This window comes from Saimiri boliviensis, chromosome 1 (genome assembly GCF_048565385.1).
Source record: "Saimiri boliviensis isolate mSaiBol1 chromosome 1, mSaiBol1.pri, whole genome shotgun sequence".
NCBI classification, from domain to species: domain Eukaryota; kingdom Metazoa; phylum Chordata; class Mammalia; order Primates; family Cebidae; genus Saimiri; species Saimiri boliviensis.
The window spans coordinates 160,138,844-160,164,400 of NC_133449.1; the positions used below are offsets into that span (position 1 = coordinate 160,138,844).

General features: G+C 52.6%; 1 protein-coding gene across 1 annotated transcript in view; it reads left to right on the forward strand.

The window, feature by feature from the left end:
* Positions 1–1,447: 1,447 nt before the first annotated feature.
* The window catches only part of CSF1R (colony stimulating factor 1 receptor), a 34,535-nt gene continuing 10,425 nt past the window's right edge, over positions 1,448–25,557 (forward strand). Inside the window, exons 1-10 of the mRNA XM_003934081.4 lie at positions 1,448–1,701; positions 6,566–6,823; positions 7,256–7,540; positions 9,209–9,345; positions 9,992–10,151; positions 14,625–14,817; positions 17,868–17,983; positions 18,082–18,202; positions 18,321–18,511; positions 20,340–20,455. Of these exons, the coding sequence (XP_003934130.3) occupies positions 1,653–1,701; positions 6,566–6,823; positions 7,256–7,540; positions 9,209–9,345; positions 9,992–10,151; positions 14,625–14,817; positions 17,868–17,983; positions 18,082–18,202; positions 18,321–18,511; positions 20,340–20,455 (1,626 nt within the window). The 5' untranslated portion in view covers positions 1,448–1,652. The remainder of the gene's footprint in view (positions 1,702–6,565; positions 6,824–7,255; positions 7,541–9,208; positions 9,346–9,991; positions 10,152–14,624; positions 14,818–17,867; positions 17,984–18,081; positions 18,203–18,320; positions 18,512–20,339; positions 20,456–25,557) is intronic.

Genomic DNA, 25,557 nt, shown 5'->3' on the forward strand with positions numbered 1-25,557 from the left:
TTTCAATTTCAAGAAGTAACTTCAGGCTGAGTATGGTGGCTAATGCCTATACATATCGCAGTACTTTGGGAGAGCAAGGTACGCAGATAGCTTGAGCTCAGAAGTTTGAGACCACCCTGGACGACATGGCGAAACCCCATCTCTACCAAAAATACAAAACTTTTCCAGGCATGGTGGTACATGCCTCTGTAGTCCCAGCTACTCAGGATGTCAAGGTAAGAGGATGGCTTGAGCCCAGGAGGTGGAGGTTGCAGTGAGCTAAGATCACACCACTGCACTCCACTCCTATCACACCACTGTGTGATAGAACCAAACCCTGTCTCAAAATAAATAAATAAATAAATAAATAAAAAATGACCGTGTTCTTCAGAGATAAGAAGTAAAATAACAAGAGAATCAACTAAAAGAGGTAAAAGCAATTGCCTTCGGGAGAAGAGGGAGCAAAGGAATGCTATATTTTTTAAGAATTATGCAGAACAATTAGATTCTTTATAAAAATAAACAATGTGAGTAACCCACAAAAGACAGTTCCACAACCAGACTGCTGGGATCCAAATCCTGTCTCCACCATTTGGTAGCTGTTTGAGCATGGACAAGCTCAAGGTGCTCGATCTCTCTGAGCTTTCGTTTTCCCATCTGTAGAATGAGAATGACAGTAGTACTCACATAGTTTTGCAGGACTAAAGGAGACAGTGAAGGTAAAGGATTTGGCTACTAAGTGTCCTGTAAATGGAAACTCATTGCCAATATTATCAGATTCTCCCCGACCAACCTGTACATATGAAAAAAAACAAACTCTCTTTGTCCTATAGTCTCACAACACAAAATACTCTGGCACGAGATGTGGGGAATGGGGTATGTTGCCCTATAGTTCAAGCACTCAACCAATTGTTCAGATTCTGCAGCAGACACGAATCTGGTGCCCTCCAATTCAATTTAAACACTATTTACCTAGAGACAGTGTCAGCTCTCACAGGTTGAAGGCTTCAGCCCAGGAGTTTGAGGCTGCAGTGAGCTACGATCAAGCCACTGCACTCCAGCCTGGGCAACAGAGTGAAACTCCATCTCTAAAATAATAATAATAATAAATTTTTAAAAGACATTTATTACTCTGAAGATTCCAAGGATTTTAAGAGTTGTAAGCCAGGAAATGAGGACAAAAACCATATATTTATTTATTTATTTATTTCACAGTATCACACAACCTATCTTCTCTTTGGGCTCTACCAGAGCCGCCTGATCACTCTGGAGGCCCTCATCTGTGCTACTGACCGACTGCCGGGCTGCTCTTGGACGTGTCTCTTCTCTCAGGACCCCTTGCAGGTGGCTTTAGAAGGGCCCCAAACTTAGCTAGCTCCTTCCAGGCTCAGACTGGCCCTGCCCCAGACTCCGACTCCTCCCTCTTGGGGGTCAAGGCTTTGTTTTCTTCGTAAAGACCCAAGATTTCCAAACTCTGTGGTTGCCTTGCCTAGCTAAAAGGGGAAGAAGAGGATCAGCCCAAGGAGGAGGAAGAGGAAAACAACACAAACAAGCAGTGCAGAGGAGAGGAACGTGTGTCCAGTGTCCCGATCCCGGCAGAGCTAGTCACTGGTAGCTCCGTGCCCTGGGCACCTCCCAGCCCTGCACCTGCCTGCCACTTCCCCACCGTGGCCATGGGCCCAGGGGTTCTGCTGCTCCTGCTGGTGGCCACAGCTTGGCATGGTAAGAACAGAATGGGGTGTGGGGGACTTTGGTGGGGGTGTGACAGAAGACTCCCCCATGAAGGGACTCAGCCCTTGCCCCTCTCTGGGTGTCCCCAGGCTGTGTTTTCATCTCCTCAGCACAGGGCTGCAGGTTTGTGGTATCTGCTTTGGAGAGGTAGTGGGGGGAAAGAATGTGGATGGGGTGGAACTGGCCCGGCTGGGGCTGTGGATCTGTCCCAGCTCCGCCATCAACTCACTGCGTGTCCTGAACAAGCCTCTGATGCTCTTGAGGCTTCAGTGTCCACTTCTATTCAATTGCAGGTGTTGGGGGCAGGGGGGCAGTGATAGACTGGACCAGAGCGGTGCTTTTCATACTTTCCTGTGCATACAAGTTACCTGAGGATCTTGTGACAGTGCAGATTCAGACTCGGTCGGTCTCAGGTGCGACCTGAGATTCTGCATATCCAACAAACTCCCCAGAGATGCGAGATGCCAGCACTGCTGGTCCAGACCTACACTGAGTCGGGGGACCTGGAGAGCCCCTGATGGCTCTGCCAGCTCTGCAAGCCTGTGATTCGATGATTCGATGCAAGACCTGACCTGGAAGGGCCTGATAGGGGTGGTGGCTCTTCCTTGGAAGGCTTGCGTAAGGAGTTGGAGGGAGAGGCAAGAGGTTGGCCTCTCTGGCCCAGGGATCGGGAGAGGGGAATTTGGGGTGAAAGGGATATAGGGCTAGAGGAGGGACTGGGAAGAGGCCAGTGAGAGTCTGCTGGGCCGGAGCCCTCCTAGACACAGACTACAAAGTCTCAGGAGGTCTCCAGACAGCAGCAGTTCTGCAGAATTTCCATCTACGTGGAACATGACTAGAGGTGAGGGGCTCCTGTGCTTGGCTTGTCAGCCCAACAAACGTGTTTCTATTCTATTGCCTGCTTATTCAAAAGGACCTTGCAGGAGGACGGGGATTGAAAGGGAAAAAGGGCAGCCTCACCCTGGCCTCTTCATGGGAGGACCCTTGGGCCGTGGCGTTCTGGTACCTGATGAGGAGGAGATGGCCCACTCACCATGTTTCTGGCCCAGGCAATCTCACTAGGCTTGAGTGTTTGGAGTTGTGTTTTTGTTTTTGGTTTGAGATGAAGTCTCTGTTGCCCAGGCTGGAGTGCAATGGCATGATCTCAGCTCACTGCAATCTCTGCTTCCTGGGTTCAAGTGATCCTCCTGCCTCAGCCTCCTGCTGTGATTACAGGCACATGCCATCATGCCAGGCTCATTTTTGTATTTTTAGTAGAGATGGGGTTTCACCATGTTGGCCAGGCTGGTCTCGAGCTCCTGACCTCAGGTGATCTGCCTGCCTCGGCCTTCCAAAGTGCTGAGATTTCCGGCGTGAGCCACAGTGCCCAGCCTGGACTTTTTATTTTGAGATGTAACTTGCATACGGTAGAAAGCACAGGTTCTTAAGTTCGGTGAGGTCTGACAAATGCACACATAGTGTACCCACCACCTCCCATCAAGAGGGAGACTATTCTTCTCATCTCAGAGAGTCCCAGGGGATGATTTCACTGCCTTGTCCTGTCCTCACACCTAGAACTTGCCTGTGGGGCTTAAACCAAAAAGTATCTGAGCCAGGTCTCAAATCAAATAGTTTATTTTTTATTTATTGAGATGGAGTCTTGCTCTGTCACTCAGGCTGGAGTGCAGTGGCGCGATCTTGGCTCACTGCAACCTCTGCCTCCTGGGTTCAAGCAATTCTCTCACCTCAGCCTCTTGAGTAGCTGGGATTACAGGTGCCCATCACCATGCCTGGCCAATTTTTTTTAAATTTTTGGTAGCGATGGGGTTTCAGCAGGTTGGCCAGGCTGGTCTTGAACTCCTGAACTCAAGCAACCTGTCCGGCTCGGCCTCCCACAGTGCTGGGATTGCAGGTGTGAGCCACCGGTGCCTGGCTCAATCAATTTAGAAGTTTATTTTGCCAAAGTTAAGGACATGTCGGTGAGAAAAAAAACATGGTGTCACCAAAGCAGTTTATGGTCTGTGCCATCTGCGCCATTCTCCAAGGATGAATTCGAGGGCTTTAATATTTAAGGGGAAAGTGGATGGGAGGAAAAAGGGGAGGGTGTGGTAGTCCACGTGTTGCAAAAGCACAGGAGCAGTTAGGGGAACGGTCAGTTATTTCGGCTCAGTACATTGGCACTTTACCTAGGGAAGGCGAACATAGAGGAGCTGCCTGTGGGATATTTTACCTTTCATCTGTTGCTATCTGCTTAGGAACAAGAGGCAAGGCAGCTTCTTGCATGACTCAGCTTTCAACTTGATTTTTTCCTTTTGGCAGAATGAATTAGGGTCCCAAGTTTTGATTTTCCCTTCACAGGGGAATTGTGTGTGGGAGGAGGGCCGGAGGGTTGTCCAGGGCCCAGTCCTAAGAGAAAGAAGAGACGGTGAGGCTGGAAACCTAAGTTTTCAACCCAGGAGACCAATGGTGAGGGGATGAGGGGCCACTGCGGGGGAACTGGGGATGGAATTGGAGGACCCTGGAGAGAGGGGCTCGCTCTTCATCACTGCAATGAGATCCTGGGCTGAGGAGGGGCTGTGTCCAGCCGTGCTGTGCTCTGTGTGCGTGTGTGTATGTGTGTGTTGGGAGAGAATAGACTGGGGCACGTTCTGGAGGTGATGATGGAGGAGTTGCCAGCAAGTGGGAGGTAGTTGGGGCATGGGGAGAACGGGGGAGCGGAGATGAGAGGGGAAGAATGGACAGGTACAGAAAGGGGCCTTGGTTAGTGTTCATCAGCCCACACCCCCACCCCGAGGAGGATGGGGGCCAAGCCAGCGGGGGAAGTTGGCTTTGGAGGTTGCAGGTATCAGCCCTATCATGCATGAATATCTGGGACAATAGGATAGGACCAAATAAATCAGATGCCTCTCCCTGCACATCTACCGGCGGCCAAGGCAGGGTATAGGCTGGAGGAAGGGAAAGGAGAAGCCCACTGTGAGACATGAGGCAGGTGTAGAAAAGGAAAAATGGAATCACAGAATCCAAGGTTAAAATCTTGAAATATCAGAGTTGGCCCAGAAGGGACATTAGAAATGTAACAATTAAATCGGGTGCCCAGGGCACATCATCTCACTCAACTTCCAGCTGACTTCTTTGTGGGGGGAGATGGGATTATTCCCATCAGACATAAGAGTAGCCTGAGGCTCAAAGAGGTTAAGCAACTCATCCAGCTGGTAAGGGAAGAACCAAGTTCCAAACCCAAGTTGGTGTGAGCCCACACTCCAAGCTGTTTCCTGCTATAAAACTCCAGCCTGGGGGCCCTAGGTTGCTGCAGCAGTGATAGGGAAGCCCCAGCTCTGTTGAGATTTGCTAAAAGGCTGCTAGAAATGACATTTGTCCCTCTTCCTGGTGGTTGCACTGCATAGGAGGGCTACAACCCCAGCTGGCAGCCTTGGCAGTATTTACAATTCACTCAGTCCCTTCTGCTGATCAGAGTCTTGGGGAGAGGGGCTGTATATTCTGATGAATACAAATCAAAGCATGAATTAAGCCATCCTGAGAGCATTTGAGAGAAGAAACCTTTCCAATCCTGGGCTCTATGGTTGCCAGGGGCGGGGGGTATTCCCATTTCAGGGGGATTTGCAGAAAACAATGGAGAAACCCTGAATTCACCTGAAGCCCTCGGAGCTGGCCTGTCATTATGCCCCCATCACCGGGAATAGGAAGGGTCAGAGCTGAGAAGCTGGATGGCCAGGGTCAGCCAGCGGGTTAGCGTCAGAGCCGGGCCTTGCAGCTGCCCTGCCAGTGGCACTCCCTCTAGCTGCCTGGAGAGAGGGCAGTGGTAGGAGGCTGGGGAAGCAGAAGTGAGAACATCCCTGTAGAAGGGCCACAGGCTGAACGGAAACCGGAGGCTGAGCCCGTCGCCAACAATATGTTCCCACCCACGCAGGCTGGGGGGGCACCTGGCAGCCCCTTGGAGGCTTGAATCAGCTCTCACTTCCCTCCTTTGCCCCTAATTTTAGGCCCCAGAAAAATGCTGATGCTGCAGAGGCAACGGGCCGTCTTCCCAGACAGCCTGATAGGGGTTTCAAGTTCTCTTTTCTCCTTCAAGAAAATTTTCCTTAAAAGAGATTGGCTTCCCAGTAAACACAGATGTGTGGGGGTGCAGGGGCGAGCTGCTGGGTACAGACTAGGTAATAAACATAGTGACTAACTCTTACTGAGCCATTCATTTGGTGTCAGGTGCTGTTCTAAGGGCTTCCCATGCCTTTAAAATGCCTAACATACCAATGAGTGGGTATAATTGTCCCCATTTTATAGGTGGGGAAACCAAGGCACGACACCTCCCATCTCACTGTGCTACAGACCAGATGTCCAATGGTGGGATTGGGTACACCAGGAGATTCTTAGGACCTCTCTAACTCTGCTGGGCTAAGGTCCTATATATATATGTTTTTCCCATATGAATTAAATCAGAGGACTTGGCCATGAACATTCCATTCATTTGTCTCTTCATTCGGTGGTAGGGATACATCTACTTTGTACACAGGGTTAAAAGAGTCCATTCCTGGGGAGAAGAAAGATGCCATCACAGCAGGGAAGACTGAGGCAGAAGGCTGAGGATCCTGGGGACAGAGGCCTGGGTGGGAGGCTGAGCAAGCTGCAAGCCCCCTTTCTCAGAGGAGGGACCTCCTGGGCCTCAGAGACATCAGTCCATCCCTGAGCAGGTTGAGGGTTAGGAGCTGAGCAAATGACCAGGGGGCAGGGGCTTGTTCAAGGCGATCCCTTGATGGCACAGCACCATTCCTGCCAGGCTACCACACATCTTGGAATCAGGGACGGCCCAAGGGGTGCACCCCAGACCTCACTTTTGTCTGCTGTCCCTCCTTCTTACCAGGTCAGGGAATCCCAGTGATAGAGCCCAGTGGTCCTGAACTGGTTGTGAAGCCGGGAGCAACGGTGAGCCTGCGATGTGCAGGTAATGGCAGCGTGGAATGGAATAGGACCCTATCACCTCACTGGACCCTGCACTCCGATGGCCTCAGCAGCACCCTCACCACCACCAACGCTACCTTCCAACACACGGGGACCTATCGCTGCATTGAGCCTGGAGACCCCCTGGGAAGCAGCGCCACCATCCACCTCTACGTCAAAGGTGAGGAGTCTGAGCCTCCTCCCAAGAGGCCTGGCCCAGCAGGCCCCACTCCAATGGGCCCTAAAATTAACAATTGTAACCATTCAGCTCTGCATTTACTGAGTGCTGGCTATGAGCACGGACCTGGAGCAGAGCTTCTAATGTAATGCAGCCCTCATAATAACTGTGCAAGGTGGGTCTATGATGATGCATTTTCTAGAAGTGCAGAGGGATTATCCAAGGTCATGCAGCATCATGTAATGGGACTAGACTGGAGCCCAGGTGCATCTGACTCTGGAGCGCCCATGCTGAAGCATCCACCAAACTATCCTGGCAAGGTGTAACCTCAGATGAAACATCAGCCTCTCTCAGCTTCCCTGTCACCAATGTCCAGATACTCCTTGGCCCAGTGGAGGGAGGGCAGTTGTAACCCTGTGCCCCCCTCTATCCTAGACCCTGCCCGGGCCTGGAATGTGCTGGCACAGGAGGTGGTCGTGTTCGAGGACCAGGATGCACTGCTGCCCTGCCTGCTCACAGACCCGGCACTGGAGGCAGGTGTCTCGCTCGTGCGTTCCCGTGGCCGGCCCCTCATGCGCAACACCAACTACTCCTTCTCGCCCTGGCATGGCTTCACCATCCACAGGGCCAAGTACATTCAGAGCCACTACTATGAATGCAGTGCCCTGATGGGTGGCAGGAAGGTGACGTCCGTCAGCATCCGGCTGAAAGTGCAGAAAGGTGCGTGGGGCAGAGGGACTGGGGGCCAGGCCTGGGGAGCGGGAACAGAGAGCCAGCAGCCACACAGGGGGTGGCTGGGGACTGGGCGTGATGGGGGTTAGCAAGATGTCTTCACTTCTTCCCTCCAATGGTTCCACGATCATCTATGGGGCGGGACTGACAAGGTGTCGGGGCAGATCGTTAGACATGCTACACAAAAGCACTCAACAGGGTAGCCAAATAAAGAGCAGGTGGGGTGGGCGGCCTCGCTGAGAAGGAGCTGAAATCTAATGACATGAAGGAGGTGGTTGTGCGAAGATCTGCTTCAGCAGGGAGACAGCGAGGACCAAGTGGGGAGGGAGGAACAGCTCTGAATGTTCCTGGAATGGAAAGAGGACTGAAGCTCAGCCTCAGACATGGACTTCCCCCTCGGGGCCTGCCTAAAGCCAGGTGCCGGGCGTGTGAAGGAGGGATCCTGAGCTGAGAGGCAGAGTAGAGGAGGAGGTGGTGAGCGCTTGCTGTGGCCAGGTGACAGTGGAGGTGGAGTCTCCCCTGCTGGGATGCAGGCAGGATTCTGGTTTCTGGGAGGACTGGTAAGAGTAAGCAGGGTGCCAGGCTGAGGACCTGGGCTTGAGACAGCAATCGGTCCCTGTAACGAGGGCCAGGGTCAGAACGAAGCTGCTAGCCCAATTCTCCTGAATCTGAGGCCACAAAACCTGCTCAGGAGGTCAAAGGACCCCAGCTGTGTGGGCAGAGGAGGCCGTCAGGGTTCTTTCCTGGCACTTGATCCTGCAGAGCCCTGGGCTGGCCAAAAGCCAGGAGTCCTGGGCCCGAGCTCTGCCACGGCCCTCTCAGGGACCTTGGGTGAGTCCTTTCCTGTGCCTGGGCCTTAGAAATCTGGATTAGATTATTTTCAAGAGCAGTGATGGGCATAAATATGAATTCAAGGTCTACTGTGTGTCAGGCACTGTGCTGGTCACCGGAATATTCCTGTCATGGATTGACATTCCACTAGAGAGTCTAACTATTAAATAGAAAGTAAATACAAACGTGATGAGTGAGAAACCGAGCTGGGGAGCGGAGGACGTGGAGGTGCTGGGGAGGCGAATTCACATCAGCTGGTCACAGGCCCCCCGCTGAGGAATTTTTGAGCTAAAGATCTGAAGGATGAGAACAGGCTCCCATGCAAAGCGTGGGAGGAAAGGTATTCCGGGAGGGAAAGGCAAGGGCAAAGGCCCTGCGGTGGGAAAGGGTTCCCGGGGGCTGCGGTGCAGCAAACAAGGGGTGGGGGCGTCAGGGCGGTCGGAAACAGGGTAGGGTGTGGGAAGGACTTTGGCTGCTTTTCTGAGAGTAATGGGAAGCCCTGAATGTTTACATAGGAGAGAGGCGTGTTCCCGTTTATATTTGTAAGAGGTCACTTTGGCTGCTGCGAGAAGTGCAGGCGTAGGGGACTCAGAGGGAGGCAGGGAGGCTTCTGAGGAGGCTGGTGCAGAAATCCAGAGTGGAGAATGGTGACGGGACTGGGGAGGGGGAGAGGATGGAGAAAGTGGACTTTCCAAGCTCTCTTTAGGACAAGTCCCCCAGGATTTGGGATGGGGCGGTGGTGCGGACCCTGGCCAGTGACGTGGCCCATGGCAGGGAGCAGAGTGACAGCACCATCATGTGCAGGGGTCTCTCTCCCGGTCTCAGTCATCCCAGGGCCACCAGCCTTGACACTGGAGCCTGCAGAGCTGGTGAGGATTCGAGGGGAGGCTGCCCAGATCGTGTGCTCAGCCAGCAACATTGACTTTCACTTTGATGTCTTCCTCCAACACAACAACACCAAGGTCAGTCCCTGGGGATCGGCAAGGTGAAGTCTGGCCATCCTCCCAGCATACCAGGTTTCCCAGGGGGTAGTCCTGGGCCTCCCACTCCAAACTGGCTGTCTCAGCTGAAGGCACAGCTCAGACTCCAGAGAGGGGCGTGGACTCACCCAAGATCTCACTCCCAGTCAGTAGCTGACGCAGAACCAGGACTCAAGCTTGTGCTGCTGAACCTTGTTGGGGGGTCAGGGGAGGAGGTGGTTCTCTGTCCCCTTGACACATGGCCTTTGCCCCAGCTTGTAGACAAAAGCCAGAGGTGAGCTCACTTCTGATTTAGCAAGGGTTTCCTAGGCCACCTTTGAAACCCAGGACTATAATGGCTATTTCAGAAAGATTTTGGGAGAGAGGGAGGAGGAGGAGGGAGGATTCCAGGAGGGAATCACGCTGGGTTGCCTCTAAGAGGCTCTCCCTTCCCACGGCGCCTGCCATGTTCCAGGCACGGCCCTAAGCAGACACTTGCATGCAGCTCTCATTTGCTCCTCACTGTTAGTTCCATCTTACGAGTGAAGAAACAGGCCCAGAGGAAAGGCAGATAGCAATCCTTAAAGGCTGAGGAATGGAACCCAGATCTTTTTTATCCCTCAACTACCTCCATTCCCTCTGGCTGCAGCTCACAATCCGTCAACGATCTGACTTTCATAATAACCGTTACCAAAAAGTCCTGACCCTCGACCTCGAGCAAGTGGACTTCCAACATGCTGGTAACTACTCCTGCATGGCCCGCAACGTGCGGGGCAGCCGCTCCACCTCCATGTTCTTCTGGGTGGTAGGTAAGTATCAGGGTGGTGGCAGACGGTCGGCAGGGGTCCTGCAGGAGCGGGGACAGAAGGGGTTTGAGGAGGAAGCCAGTGTCAGGGAAGGAGACCTGCTAAGGATATCTCTGCTGGGAGCTGTGTTTCAGGAGCTTTCCATTACCCTCTCCCGGGACTCTCTCCTACCGTGGAGCTCTTACAGTGCATGGCTGCAACTTAGCACCATTTTTCACGTGTGTGTGTGTTTGGGGATTGGGGTGTAGTAGCTCCCTACTGGACTTCCTTTGTTCAGCCTTTCACACATTCCTTTATGAACACATGAAAAGACAATGATCACCCAGCGATTATGAGGGAAGCACAAGGTGTCCTGGGAACACTGAGGGGTCCCCCAACCCAAGCTTGGAGAAGGTGGCCTCTAAACTAGGATGGGAAGAGGAAAGGTGGGTTAGCTGGGCAGACGGGTGGGAAAGGAAGGGGAACAGTACTTCCAGCAGAGGGAGGAACATAGGCAAGGCTCAAAGGCAAAGAGAGCATAGATCATTTGGAATACTGAAAGAAGCTGACAGCAGCTGGGAGGTGGAATGGTGTGAGGAGTGGCCACCGGGGAGTAGAGAAAGACGCAGAAGCAGAGGCCGGAGGTAAATGTGTCTGAAGGTGAGTGAGGAACTGCATCTTAATCTGTTGGGAGATCATTGTAAAAAAGGAGAGTGACGGGCTCAGATTGCACAGAGGAGGCACTGTGTGGTGGCCACGAGCACACACTCCCAGGCAGCGTTCCAACTGGGCTCTGCCAAGGACTAGCAGGTTGCGAACCTCCCTGTGTCTCAGTTTTTCTACCTGTAAAATGAAGATATTAACAGTAACTGCCTTCATGGATGGATGGATGGATGGATGGATGGATGGATGGATGGATAGATGGATGGATGGATGGAAGGATGGATGGATAGATGGATAGATGGATGGATGGATGGATGGATGGATGGATGGATAGATGGATGGAAGGATGGATGGATGGATGGATGGATGGAAGGATGGAAGGATGGATGGATGGATGGATGGATGGATGGATGGATGGATGGATAGATGGATGGAAGGATGGATGGAAGGATGGATGGATGGATGGATGGATAGATGGATGGAAGGATGGATGGATAGATGGATGGATGGATGGATAGATGGATGGAAGGATGGATGGATAGATGGATGGAAGGATGGATGGATGGATGGAAGGATGGATGGAAGAATAGATGGATGGATAGATGATAAAGATAGATACATACATACATATATACATAAGTACTTAGAACAAACGGTTTGACACAGAGGACGTGCTGTCCACGTGTGCACTAGGAGATAGCATGTGAGAAGGCTCAGCCTGGCACCGTGTGGGTTGGGTGGGAGTCTGGAGGCTGGAGATGGCCAGTGGCAGGTAGAAGAGTCCGAGACGCAGGGATGAGGAAGAGAAGGGGGAGCTAAGGATGACGTCCAGGTCTCTGGTGATGGTGATTGGGTAGAGGCAGTGGCAGTCACTGGACTGGGAGCCTGAGGCAAGGTGGGAGTGCATCAGCGTGGGAGCAGGCTCTGCGTCATTTAGGTCTGGCCAGGCCTCATGTGCTGAATGTTATGGGAGACGGAGGTAGGGGGCTGAGAATCATAAGCATCACTACCCTGAAAAGTGCGTGGCAGGCACTAGACTTGCCACAGAATGTGAGCTCTGCTGCGGACCCCATTCTGCACTGGGGGCTTTGGCAGGGTCAAGGGGAAGAAGAGCAAAAGCGCCTCGAATTGTCCCTCAGTTATAGCTTCTAATCCTGTCTGCTTTCTAGTACAGGCATACAGTAGTCACTTAATACATGTTTATGTTCATTCACACTCTGAGCCAGATGTCGTTCTAGATGCCGAGGATACAGCTGCAAATGGAACAGACACAATCCCTGACCTCGTGAAGTCTGTGTTCTAGCTGGGAGTGGGCAAGCAATAAGCCAAGTGAATTATTAAAAACAAATGACGTAGCATTCGCAGCTTCAGAATAGTGTGGTCCCCGAGGAAGTTCTCACTGGAAAGCTGATGTTTGAGCAAAGACTTAAATTGCTGAAGGAGAAGGGAGCTGCGTCCTGCGGCCGGACTGTGCTTGTTCAGGAGGCAAGTTGGCCAGTGTGGCTGTGGGGTGACAGCAAGAAAAAGAGTGGTCTCAGACGACGTCAGAGAGCTAAAGAGGGGAGGTGGCAGATCCTACAGGGCCTTGGAGGCCACTGTAAAAACTTGGGCTTTTTGCCGGGCGCAGTGGCTCAAACCTGTAATCCCAGCACTTTGGGAGGCTGAGGTGGGTGGATCATGAGGTCAAGAGATCGAGACCATCCTGGTCAACATGGTGAAACCCCGTCTCTACTAAAAATACAAAAAATTAGCTGGGCATGGTGGTACGTGCCTGTAATCCCAGCTACTCAGGAGGCTGAGGCAGGAGAATTGCTTGAACTCAGGAGGCGGAGGTTGCGGTGAGCCGAGATCGCGCCATTGCACTCCAGCCTGGGTAACAAGGGCGAAACTCCATCTCAAAAAACAAAAACAAAAACAAAAAACCCTGGGCTTTTTCTCCTGAGAGAGACGGAGCTGTGGGAGGTTTTGAGCAGATGAGTGACATGGTGGGATTGCATGTAATAAGAATTAACAGAGCTTTCTTGGGCTTTGTTGAGTACTGTCTGTAGGGAGACAAGGATGGAAGCAGGAAGGTGAAGGAGGAGGCTGCCGCAGTGGTCCAGGCTGGAGCTGGTGGTGGATGGACTAGAGTGGTAATGGTGAAGGTAGTGGGAATTTGCTGGGGTTTGGATGGTTGAATGGATGAATGGATGAATAATAGATAGATGAATTGTTGGGACAGCCAGAGCAAGAAGGAAAGAGGCTTGCCCCTGAAAGCTCACAGACGAGTTGGAGAGAGAAGAAAGCTACCTTGTGGGAGAACCAGATGCAGGAAGCAGTACAGATGTGGTGCCTAATGAGTGTGTATTCTGGAAGGGCAACAGAAGTCCAGAGGAGTGAGAGGTTCCCATGTCCCGGAGCAGTGAGAAGGACTCCCTCATGGAGGTGAGTCTTAAAGGATAAAAATGCCTCGATGAGAAAAAAGAGGAGGAGGATGGGATTCCTGGTGGAGGAAATGGCTTCAGTGAAACCTCCGAGGTTGGAATGACTATGGTGTGTGTTCAGGGATGTTAGGAGACCCATGGGTAGAACGTAGAGACTGTGAGAGTGTAGGGAGGGTGGGGGGCGGAGAGGGAGGAAGAGGAGAGGTGACTGGATGAGCATAGTGAGACCTGATTTGACTGAAGAGAGCCTTGAAATGCCAAGCTGAATAATGGAGGCAATGGGAAACCATAGGGGTCTTTGGAGTAGACATATGTCTGGAAAGAATGGTGAATTTCAGATTTTTAGACAGAATAAATTAAGGAGAAGAGCTCTTAGAAATCATCTAGTTCAGGGCTTCTTGCTTAGCCCTGAGGTTTTAAGAAGGTATGTCAAGGGCTACCATGACTGGCAGAGAGAGGCTGAGTGAACTGGGGTTCTTGCCATAATTCCTTTGCCTGAGATTCAACAAGAGCAGCTGGATTTCAATCTGTGCAAAATTTCATTAGGAGAAACTAGGCAGGACTCTTTCAGATACAAGTAACAGAAACGAACTCGAACTGACCTAATGAAAAGAGGTTTTTTTTTTTTTTTGCCTTATAGCTAAAAAGCTCATAGACATCAGCATCAGGAACAGTTGGATCCAGGTGTTCAGCTGATGCTGGAAAGAATCTATGGCTCCCCAACTGTCAGTTCTGCTTTTTCTTTTTGAGCCTAGTCCACAGGAAGGCTTTCCCCTTGTAGGAGTCTGACTACCCACCTTGTCGTATCTGACCTAGCAACCCCAGTGAAATGAGGGCTCCTCTTTCCCAGAGTCCTAACAAAAATCATGGAATGGAGTGTTACAGACTCATGGTAACCCAAACCAATTACTGGGCCAGAGAGAACAGAGTACCCTCATTGGCTGGCCTGGGTTACAAGCCTACTCCAGAGCTATATGTAGAAGCCGTATTGACTGACTTATGACCAGTAAAGGGGAAATGGATGACGGCATGTGAAGAATGAGTGAGTGAATGTGTGTGTGTGTGTGTGTGTGTGTGTGTGTGTGTGTTTCTTGCTGCCAAAACTTTTTCAAAAAGTTGGAAAAATCACAGATATATTCAATCTCTTCCTTACACAAATAAGGAAATAGAGGCACAAATGGGGACAGGAATTTGCCCAGGTTCTCCTAGGGCCTCAGTGAGAAAAGTTTTGGTCCAGGGATTCTGAAGGGCTGGTAAGAAGAGGGGTGTCAGAGAGTTTTGGGTGGTGGTGGGGACTGTGTACCTGTGACATAGCTGCTCAGGGACTGGATCAATTGGTGGATGACAAAACGGACAAATAAACCAGGACATCTTCCCACTAATGCAAGATGCTTGTCTTTCTGCTTTCTAGAGAGTGCCTACTTGAACTTGAGCTCTGAGCAGAATCTCATCCAGGAGGTGACCGTGGGCGAGGGGCTTGACCTCAAAGTCATGGTGGAGGCCTACCCAGGCCTGCAGGGTTTTAACTGGACCTACCTGGGACCCTTTTCTGACCACCAGCTTGAGCCCAAGCTTGCTAATGTCACCAGCAACAGCACATACAGGTACCACCTGTCAGCTCCCGTCTGCACAGCCCTACACGTCCTGGGGGATGCTTCAGCAAGAATCGGGACACTTGGCTCATGTCCCAACCTTGCTGTATGACCTTGAGCAAGTCCCAGTCCCTTTCTGGGCTTCACTTTCCTTGACTTCATGGAATCCCAATATTAGCCACGTGTGTTTGAGATTTGGATGAAATTGGCTTACCCCTCCATCCTACATCTTTGGGATAGTCAAGGCGCCACTCAAGAATTCTACCATTTCAGGCCAGGCGCGGTGGCTCAAGCCTGTAATCCCAGCACTTTGGGAGGCTGAGGCGGGTGGATCACGAGGTCAAGAGATCGAGACCATCCTGGTCAACATGGTGAAACCCCCGTCTCTACTAAAAATACAAAAAATTAGCTGGGCATGGTGGCACGTGCCTGTAATCCCAGCTACTCAGGAGGCTGAGGCAGGAGAATTACCTGAACCCGGGAGGCGGAGGTTGCAGTAAGCCGAGATCGTGCCATTGCACTCCAGCCTGGGCAACAAGAGCGAAACTCCGTCTCAAAAAAAAAAAAAAAAAAAATTCTACCATTTCTTGGAAGTGTGCATTCTCATGGTCCCTCAAGAACTCTCAGTCTCATTCATTTTCCTCTCTTGGGGCCAATCTAAACTCAGAAAACAACCCCACTCATAGACACACTCCTGATAATGACTGCACATGTTATCTGCTACATACAAAGGCTTAGAGGGAGGGGAAGAGGGAATTAACATTACACAATTGCAGATACATGACATGTTCTGTAAAGGATTGTGGTCACCCAGTCCCAAGGATTTCTCATTGGCTGCTCTTCTCTGTAAGCTCAAACCCTTCCCACGAAGTGCAATCTATAATAACTCCACACCTCCTCTGCTGCCACCTCTCCACTACCATGATCCTCTGTATTCCACATGCACATTGTAGAAATTTTCCCTGTCCCCTTATGAACTGTGTTCTTGGGGTCTTTCCCATCCAAAGTGGCTTAAGCAGGTACATTCTTAACAAGAAAGCTTTGTCCCAGAGAGGAACACTCACACCAGGTATACCAGTTATTAAAATAATCGTTTCTTTCTTTTTTTCTTTTCTTTTCTTTTTTTTTTTTTTTTTTTTTTTTTTTTTTTGAGATGAGTTTTGCTCTTGTTGCCCAGGGTGAGTGCAGTGGCGCGATCTCAGCTCACTGCAACCTCTGCCTCCTGGGTTCAAGTCTCAGCCTCCCAAATAGCTGAGATTACAGGTGCCCACCACCATACCCAGCTAATTTTTTTTTTTTTTTTTTTTTTAAGTAGAGACGGGGTCTCACCATGTTGGTCAGGCTGGTCTTAAACTACTGACCTCAGGTGATCCACCAGGTTTGGCCTCCCAAAGTGCTGGGATTACAGACCCGAGCCACTGCGCCTGGCCTAAAATAGTCTTGTCTTACCCTGCCCTCTCAGAATGAGACAGTACAGCCTGATCAAGGGCAGCAGATACATGGCGTGCATGCCACACACACTCATCCATTTTTCTGCCGCTCTCTCCTGCAGAGTCGAGACGTGGCCTCAGAGTTCTCCTCGACACAGGCCCCAGGCAGTACTTCCAGCGTGGCTGGCTCGTGAGATAATCTGTCATCCCTGTGTTGATCTCTTAGACAACTCCAAAACTCTTTGGGATTCTCATGCTATCTCTAGAAGCCTAAACCTCATTGATTTCCAGAATCCTGCTTGTCAATGGCCAGAAGCAACAAGGATGTTTTCTTGTCCTCATCTTCCTCCTCTCAGTTCACTTCTGGTCCTTTCTGGCCAGGGTCTCTGTCTTCCTCTCATTTAAAGCCGAAGTTCCGAATCTGGAATCTGTAGGCCTTTGGAGGGGGCCGGTCCATGGATGGGTTTCAGGGGTCCATAAGCCACAGAGACATTGAGTAAAGGAACATGAGATCCATCCCCTTAAACAGTAGTCTGGGTACATTCAGCACAAGGCAGACAAGCCCAGACACCAAACAGCCACAGAATTTAGTTCATGTGATGGGTATGTTCAAAATGGTGACTTTCAATCACCCAAAAAAGTCACAGTCTTTCTAGTTAAAGGGGTGGAAGTTATCTCAAGAAGTGACATGGACAGAGAGCTTCTCTCTGCCAGGGTCTGGCTAGATGAGACTACTCTTTGAATACCATGGACTTTAGTCCAGTAGTAGCTGCAGACATTTCCCAAGCAAGAACTGGTAATCTGCTATAATTTTTAAAATGTTATTTTTTTTGACAGTGAACTGAGGGACTTCTTAAACATATTTATTACCTAGACAACACATGCTGATGATGGACAAATTGTAAAACAGACATTAAAGGAAAAATAAAAAATTTCCCAGAATCGGCCAAGGATAATTTTTGTTGTTAGCAATCGCTCCTGGGCCTTTTCTGTAACGAAGAGTACCATTAAATTGAGTGCCCACAATGAGTCAAATTCTGCGTCAAGCACCCTAAATACGTGTCCCTTTAATCCTAGGCCAAGCCTGTGAATTAGTTACCATCAATATCACTCTCACAGCAAAGGAAGTGCAGGATCCAGAGAGGTTAAGTACTTGTCTACGGTCACACAGCCAAGACACAGCAGCACCAGGACTTGAACCCCGATCTCTGCAGCAACACAGCTTAGAACCCAGGGCCCTGCATCCTACCTCTTGTCTCTTTCTTAGTCCCTCTTGGCAAGGTTGGCACTTCAGGGATTTTCAGGAGGGAGTGCAGCTTTTGTGAAAGATTAGTGATAGTGGTCAAAGTAGGAGACGGGTGATAGGGCTCCCAGCACCTTAAAGACGTCACCTCTATTAAACCTCAGGGGAAAAAACCACTTTCATATAAAAAACCCAACAAAGGAAATCGGATTGGTGGTTTTTGCATGGCTCAGTGGCACCCTGCCTGAGGACCTGGCTCAGCCAGGGTAGTTGGGCCCTGGATATTTTACCAAAAATCAACCCCTTTAAGGCTGTTGTCTGACTTCGCAATCCTGACAGGGGCCATACCAGGCTGGGGCTCACCAAGGCCGCTCGCTTCTCTTCTGCAGGCACACCTTCACCCTCTCTCTGCCTCGCCTGAAGCCCTCTGAGGCTGGCCGCTACTCCTTCCTGGCCAGAAACCCGGGAGGCTGGAGAACTCTGACGTTTGAGCTCACCCTTCGATGTAAGTGCTGGGGCGGAGCACGGCCTGGGCTGAAGCCACTGGGAGTTTGGTGGGTCGCAGGGAGAGTGTGACTTGGGGCCTCCTCCTTTCCTCCTCAGACCCCCCAGAGGTAAGCATCACATGGACCTTCATCAATGGCTCTGGCACCCTTTTGTGTGGTGCCTCTGGGTACCCCCAGCCCAACGTGACATGGCTGCAGTGCAGTGGCCACACTGATAGGCAAGTGGGCTCCACTCACCTCCCTTGCCTGGGCTCAGGGGCTGAGTACCCCGTGAGTGGGAGGGACAAGCTGGTGCTGGGAACTTGGAAGCTCTGAGCCACGTTCTGCTCTTCCCAGGTGTGACGAGGCCCAGGTGCTGCAGGTCTGGGCTGACCCACACCCTGAGGTCCTGAGCCAGGAGCCCTTCCACAAGGTGACCGTGCAGAGCCTGCTCACCGTTGAGGCCTTAGAGCACAACCAGACCTACGAGTGCAGGGCCCACAACAGCGTGGGGAGTGGCTCCTGGACCTTCATACCCATCACTGCAAGTGAGTGGGCGCTTTACACACCACCCCTGCTCCTGTAGGTGGAGACAGGAGGTGGTCCTGGAAACTGCCCCACCACCCTGCTGAGGGAGCCGGGGTCAGATCCGCCTTTGGAGCAGATCCCAGCAATACCAAGGAGCATATCTCTGGGCCAGTCCAAGTCCCTCCTGCCCATCAGGTCTCCCAAAGCAGTAAGACTGGGTGGTCTGAGAGAAAGCAGCCTGAAGCAACCGGCCCCCACTCTTATCCCCGCGCTCGAACTCATGCATTGTTCACACGTATGTACAGGCATTTGGTACCATGTGCTGGCACGGGCCTGATGCAGGGAAGCAGTGACCGCACAGAGCTTAGAGTCCGATGAGGGAGGGAGGCAGGAAATGAGCAAGGAGCAAGGTCCATCCCCAGCTCAGGGCCAGCTCATGCCCGTCTTCTCCATGTCTCCCCGATTGACTTCCCTCCTGCTCCGGATGCAGTCTATCCATCTGGGGTTGCTGGGCAAGAGGCTGCCCTGGGGAATGACGCCCGCCCCGTGCACAGCACAGCCTGCTGCTCTGTTTCACACAAAGGCTCCTTACCAGCTGGTCCCGTGATTCTCAGAGGCCCACAGCATCCTCAGGCTTTTGACAGCGAGACTCCAGCACCCACTGTGTGTCAGATCCTGGCCTCTGCCCGGCTCAGAGGTGGTCACTCGTGTACTCAGCTGCTGGCCTTGGAGCAACTGCTCCCAGGGTCCAGCTGCGTGCAGTGCCTGTGGTCACTCTGGGTCTCACTGCTGTAGGTTGTATATTATAATAAAGCCAACATTTTGTTGAAGGCTTCTGCTGTGCCAGGCACTGTGTTAAGCTCTTCACAGGGATTATCTTGATAACTCCCACAAACCTAGGAAATAACTATAATTTTCCCTAAGCTCAATGTCACACGCCTCCTAAAAAGTCCCTCCAAAACACAGTGGACCCTGGTAGCAGTTGCTCCAAGGCCAGCAGCTAGGGACACGAGTGACCACCTCTGAGCCAGGCAGAGGCCAGGATATGACACACAGTGGGTGCTAGGGCCTGGTTGTCAAAAGCCTGAGGATGCTGTGGGCCTCTGAGAATCACGGGACCAGCTGGTAAGGAGCCTTTGTGTGAAGCACAGCGGCAGGCTGTGCTGTGCACGGGGCGGGCGTCATTCCCTAGGGCATGGTAGCAGAGATGAAATTTGCAGACTGAAGTTATTGATCTGAGCAAGGAAGCGGAAATTATGTCCTCCAAAACACATCATGAGAACTGGGATTATAGATCCAGGGAAGAGGAGACCCAGGGGCCACGGGGCCTGGCTTGCAGACCCTCAGAAGGGCTATGTGATTCCAAAGGGCATGTGGAGGGGCTGCAGGGGAAATGCAGGTGAGGGAGGTGGCAGGGTGACCTCCAGCAGGCCTTTCTGACTGAGCTTCCTGGAAGTGCAGTGCACAGTCATCGCCTCCCGTCACTGGGGGTGTGCGTGTAAGCAACGGCCGGGCTCCAGGCCAGGCTGCCGCAGAGAGATTTCTTGCACTGGCAGAGGGTGAGACCGTATGACCCCAGAGGCCCTGACCCCAGCCACAGGAGGCTGTGACTGTGGACAGGTTTGGGGCTGGGCGTGAGCAGAGCTGGAGAGGCTGTCCTCTCGGCCTCCCTCTGCAGGAGGGTCTGCAGGAGAGGCCCCGGAGGCTTCCAGTGGGGGTTGCTTCATTCAGTCAACAAGCATTATTGAGCACGCACCGTGTTCGGGGCCATGTGCAGGCCTGATCTCAGTTGGGGAGGGGGCTTGACGGCGCCCCTGCCTGCTCACTCCTTTGCTTCGTGCCTTCCAGGACCCCACATGCTTCCCCCAGATGAGTTCCTCTTCACGCCGGTGGTGGTCGCCTGCATGTCCCTCATGGCCTTGCTGCTGCTGCTGCTCCTGTTGCTATCGTACAAGTACAAGCAGGTGAGCTGGAGCGGAGCGGAGCGGGGCGGCCGGGCACCTGAGTGAGCCAGATTGGGACGGTACCCCCAGGCCACAAGGATTCACCCTTCCTCCTCAGTCAGTCAGTCAGACTGCTAACAGCTCTTTAGTGGATGCCTACGGTATACCAACATGAGCTGGCTGCTGGGTGGCATCTGAGGCTCTGCCCTCACAGTTTACTGTCAAGTGTGAGCAATGGATGCTAATCAGAGAGCCATGAAAGCAAAGGCACACCTGTAACCCCAGCTACTCAGGAGGCCAAGGCAGGAGGATTGCTTGAGGCCAGGAGTTAGAGACCAACCTGGGTGATACAGCCAGACCCCAGCTCCAAAACCCAAACAAAAAAACAGCCATGAAAGCAAGGGCATGGGTGATAGAGAGAGAGGCTGTGAAGGCAAGAACGGCATGCCGGGGCAGCATAGAAATGCCCAGGGGTCTCAGCCCAGGGGATCCCAGCACCCAGCAGGGGGCAGATGAGATGGGCACACAGGGGGGATGTCCCCAGGGCTAGGCCTGAGCCCTGCCCTCAGTAACACGTGGCCTAGTGAGGACAAGGACCTGTGACCTTCACCATCCTCTTCATTGTTCATGTTACCGTCCTGTCAGTCAAAGCCGCCATTTAGTACATGTTGCACGTTAAGTGGGCTTCCTGTCACTGCACGCTGGGTACGTGATAGTGATTTGCGGGGGGGTTTTCTGTAGCATGTCACCTACATCATCTCATTTAATGTCCTCAGCAACCATTGTATGTAGCTAGTGTTATTAGCCCATTTTACAGAGTTGTAAACTGAGGTTCTGGGAGGTTGGGACAGTTGCCCTTATCAACAGCTGGTCAAAGGCAGAGTCTGGTTTTTAACCCTGAGCGGGGACTCACTCTGAAGCATGTCCCAAACATTAGGTGAAATGCTGATTCATCTTATTTTACCCTCACAAGAAGCTGGAGGCAGGGACTATATTAGTATTTTACCCATCAGGAAACTGAGGCTCAGCAAAGTTAAAAAACCCCCTGGGCGGCCGAGGGATATGGTTGGCACTGGGCCCCAGGGGCTTCTGTCCCCAGAACCCAAGGCCTCTACCACCTGCCTGCCCACACGAAGACCGTGTGCGATGTGATCAGAAGCTGAAAGGACCAGGCCGGAGGACTGTGGGAGGTCAGAGGTGGAAGGACTTTTCAGGCTGGTGTGTAAGGGAGACTGCCGGGAGGAGGTGGCTTGGCGTTTGTGGGACAGGCCTTGGGGGATGGGGGATGCAGCAGGGGAGATGAGATTCAGGGAAAGGGTATCTCTGGGGGAGAGGGTAGAGTGTGCAGAGGGGCAGGTGAGGGGAAGACCAGGGTGAGGCTGGGGGTCTGAAGGGTTGGACCCTATCCTGTAGGTCCAAGGTTGCCAGTGGGTTTGAACAAGGGAGTAGTGTGATCAAGGGCTCAGACCCATCTTGTGTCCCCTTGGCTGCCTGCCTCCTCTTCCCCACACCCCTTGGGGCTTTCGTGAGAAGAGGGCTTGAAGTGGGGAGGGTGGAAGGGATGTTGGGGAGCCCCAGGGACACATGGATCGGGCTCTCTGCTCCTGCCAGCACCCAGCATGAGAAAGCTACTCTGAGGGCAGCCCTGGTCAAGACCGCAGCATCCAGGTCCAGCTCTGACACTGTTTTGCCATGTAACCTCGGCTGACTCGCTGTCCTCTCTGGGCCTCAGTTTCCCCTCTGATACCATGGGTCTGGGGACTCTTTAACAGCTCCTCCTCCTCTGACATGCCAAGAGCCTCCTGATGGTCTAGTTAAGAGCCAGAGGCTTGGACTTCAGTGAATCTGGGTCCAAATCCTACCTCTGTGGCTACGGGACGATGGGAAAGTTGGTGTCTCTAAGTCTCTTCTCCATTTGTAAAACGGGATTGTTAACAGGCGGTTGTGAGGATTCTGTGCCACAGTGCACACAGACGACTGCAGGGTGCTGGAGGCAGACAGTCTCCGTGATGGGAGCTGCACGCTCTTGTCCCAGGAGGAAGTTGGCTGGGGAACCAGAGTTAGCTCATGCATGTTGGGATGAGAGAAGGAGGGGGAGGCCTGAGGTTGGGTGTCATCTCCTTGACTACGCGCCCACAGCAGCTGGCCCAGCCCACCCGCCTCCAGGGAGAGGACCTTACTCTCTCTCGTGGCCACCGTTCCTTCTCGGAGCAGCTCCAATTTTTGCAATGTTCTTCCCTACATGGAACTGAAAACTGCCTCGTGGGCCCTGGGTCTCCTCTTCCCTGGATCTATAATCCCAGTTCTTGTGATGTGTTTTGGAGGACATAATTTCCACTTCCTTGATCAGTTCAATAACTTCAGTCTGCAAATTTCACCTCTGCGACAATGAAATTTGTCGCAGAGCTGCCAGGACAGCTGTGCAGAGATTCCAGAGAAGGGCCTTGGGCCCCCTGCAGCCCTTTCTGCCTTGGGCTGACCAGCCCTCTTGGCTGTGCCTCGGAACACTGTGCCCCTCTCCACGGGACCGTTTTTGGAACACGTACTCCCGGTCACCTCTATGCTTCTTGTCCAGGAAATTCAGCTGCCCCCCCGAGCCCATGCAAGGCCGTGAGAAGACGACTTGTAGCCTCAGGTTACCCTCCTCTTATACACCCATTAGCAGACCCCTTAGCTCTAGGCTGAGGTGTCCACCCCTGGGACCAGACTTTGAGGGGTCAAGGTGGTCATGCCCCTGCCTCAGCACCTGCCCTCCCATCCTCCTCTGCTTTGCCCCATGGGGTTCGCAGCCTTGCCCTTTCACCAGGGACTCAGCCTGGCCTCTCCTCGTTGCCCAGGCCTGGGGAAAGAAGTGGCCTGTCTGTGGGGAGGGTTTGTTCTGCCTCGGGGCTGAGTCATCACCTTCCTGTCCTCCAGAGTGACCACAAGGGGGGCCGAGGGGGAAGAGGAAAGGGCAGGAGTCAGCAGGCTCCCCTGGAGAAGGAGGCGCACTGGGGAATGGATGAGGCAGTGGGGAAGGGAGGGAACGGAGGCCGTGGACAGACTGCAATTCTGGGGGCTGGAACTGAGCTCTGAGGAGGGACAGGAGGGTCTCCAAAGATTCTACTGGGAAGTGTTCAGATCTCTACCTTCCTGGGACAGAGAGCATCCACTCACCCGGAACCAGCAGGCCTAGACTGGGGTTGGGGGTGGGACTTTGATGTCTCCATGCCCCCTTTGGTGGAGAGGATGCACAGAAGGGAGGAAGTCGGGGTGGGCCTGGGGCTTAGGCCCATTGTGAGGAATCAATGGAGTGACGCGCGCTGAGTGTCTAGCCCAGCGCCCCACTCCCAGGAAGAGCTCAGGAAGAACTCACTGCTATCATGACAATGACCTCCACCCTTCTCAGGAAACCTGGCCCATCCCTACCTGTTGATCTCTCACACACGGTTTTTCTTCGGAAGACAAGCTGCCTCAGGGTAAACACCCACGAGCCTTGTCCAGGACGGGTACAGGTGCCTTGGGAGGTTTACAGGCCCAGCAGGGGCAGGGGAGGGTTCCTGGGGCCAGTGGAAGGCACCTTGGTCCACTTCCAGGAATAGGAGCCTAGGATTCAGAGATCTGAGAATCCAAGCAAACCTCTTCCTCCTCGATCCCCTCCCGCTCAGCAGTGCTCCCTGCCCAGCTGGGGGCAGGGAGGGGGCTGACTCAGCCCAGCTGCGGAGGGACAAAGGAAGGAGAAGTGGTGAGAAGGAAAAACAGCCTTGGCCATAGAGGCTCCTAGAGATGGAAGTAGCTGGGAGAGGTCAAAGACTCCCCTCCTCACCCTGTCGATGTCTTTTGGGCTGGAAAAGCACCCACAGGCAGGATTTGGATCCTCGGAGGCTCGGAACGTTCTTCTCTCCGTGTCGCATTTCAGACTCTCCCCCAAGCTCTAGCACACCCTGAAGTTCACCTGTAGTCCACCTCCTGAATCAGATCCCGGAAGTAAGTCCCTCCTGATTTCTTTTTTTTTGTTTTGTTTTGTTTTTTTTTTTTTTTGAGATGGAGTTTCACTCTTGTTACCCAGGCTGGAGTGCAATGGCGCGATCTCGGCTCACCGCAACCTCCGCCTCCTGGGTTCAAGCAATTCTCCTGCCTCAGCCTCCCAAGTAGCTGGGATTACAGGCACGCACCACCATGCCCAGCTAATTTTTTGTATTTTTAGTAGAGACGGGGTTTCACCATGTTGACCAGGATGGTCTCGATCTCTTGACCTCGTGATCCACCCGTCTCGGCCTCCCAAAGTGCTGGGATTACAGGCTTGAGCCACCACGCCTGGCTGTCCCTACTGATTTCTAATTGCAGTCTTTTCTCCCTAACTACCAGCCAGAAGTTCTTCGTGATGGTTAGCTGGAACGTTCCTCCCTGTCTAATAATGTCAACATTTTAGTTTTGATTCAGGGTTAGATGTGCAGGTCTGTTGCGTGGGTATGCTTCGTGATGCTGAGCTCTGGGGTATGGATCCCATCGTCCAGTACTGAGCGTTCGCATCCATAGTTTTTCAACCCTCATCCCCTCCCCCGACCCAGTAACCCCTAGTATCTGTTGGTGCTGTCTTTACGCCCCTGCGTACTCAATGTTTAGCTCCCGAATGTAAGTGAGAACATGAGGTATGTGGTTTTCTCTTCCTGTGTTAATTCGCTTAGGATAATGGCCTCCAGCTGTACCACGTTGCTGCAAAGGACATGACTGGAATCTTTTCTCTCAACCGGGCAGCTACAGGCCAGCCTCCTCCCTGGCACTGGTCCACGCTTCCTTTAACTTTGTAGCTCAGGTGCCCAGGGAAGGGGCCCAGCTGCAAGCACAGCCATACCGCTCCCCTCCCCAAGGCCTGGCCAGGAAGAGTTACGCTGCTGACCCAGGGCCTCTGTGTCTTCCACTGCGCCATCCCGGCTTCCACATCACCCCTCAACTTGGTCTTCCATCAGCATTTCTCATAGGCAACCCTTGGCATGATGCCCCCTTCCAACAGCTGCCCCCGGGCAAGAAACAGGAGCAGCCGCTCCTCCTTCCCACATCCCAGCACTGAGCCTCCCCTGGCTGGTTGGTAACAGCATGGAGAGCCTAAGGAAGGAAATAGGTCTTTCCAAAAGTCCTGGCCC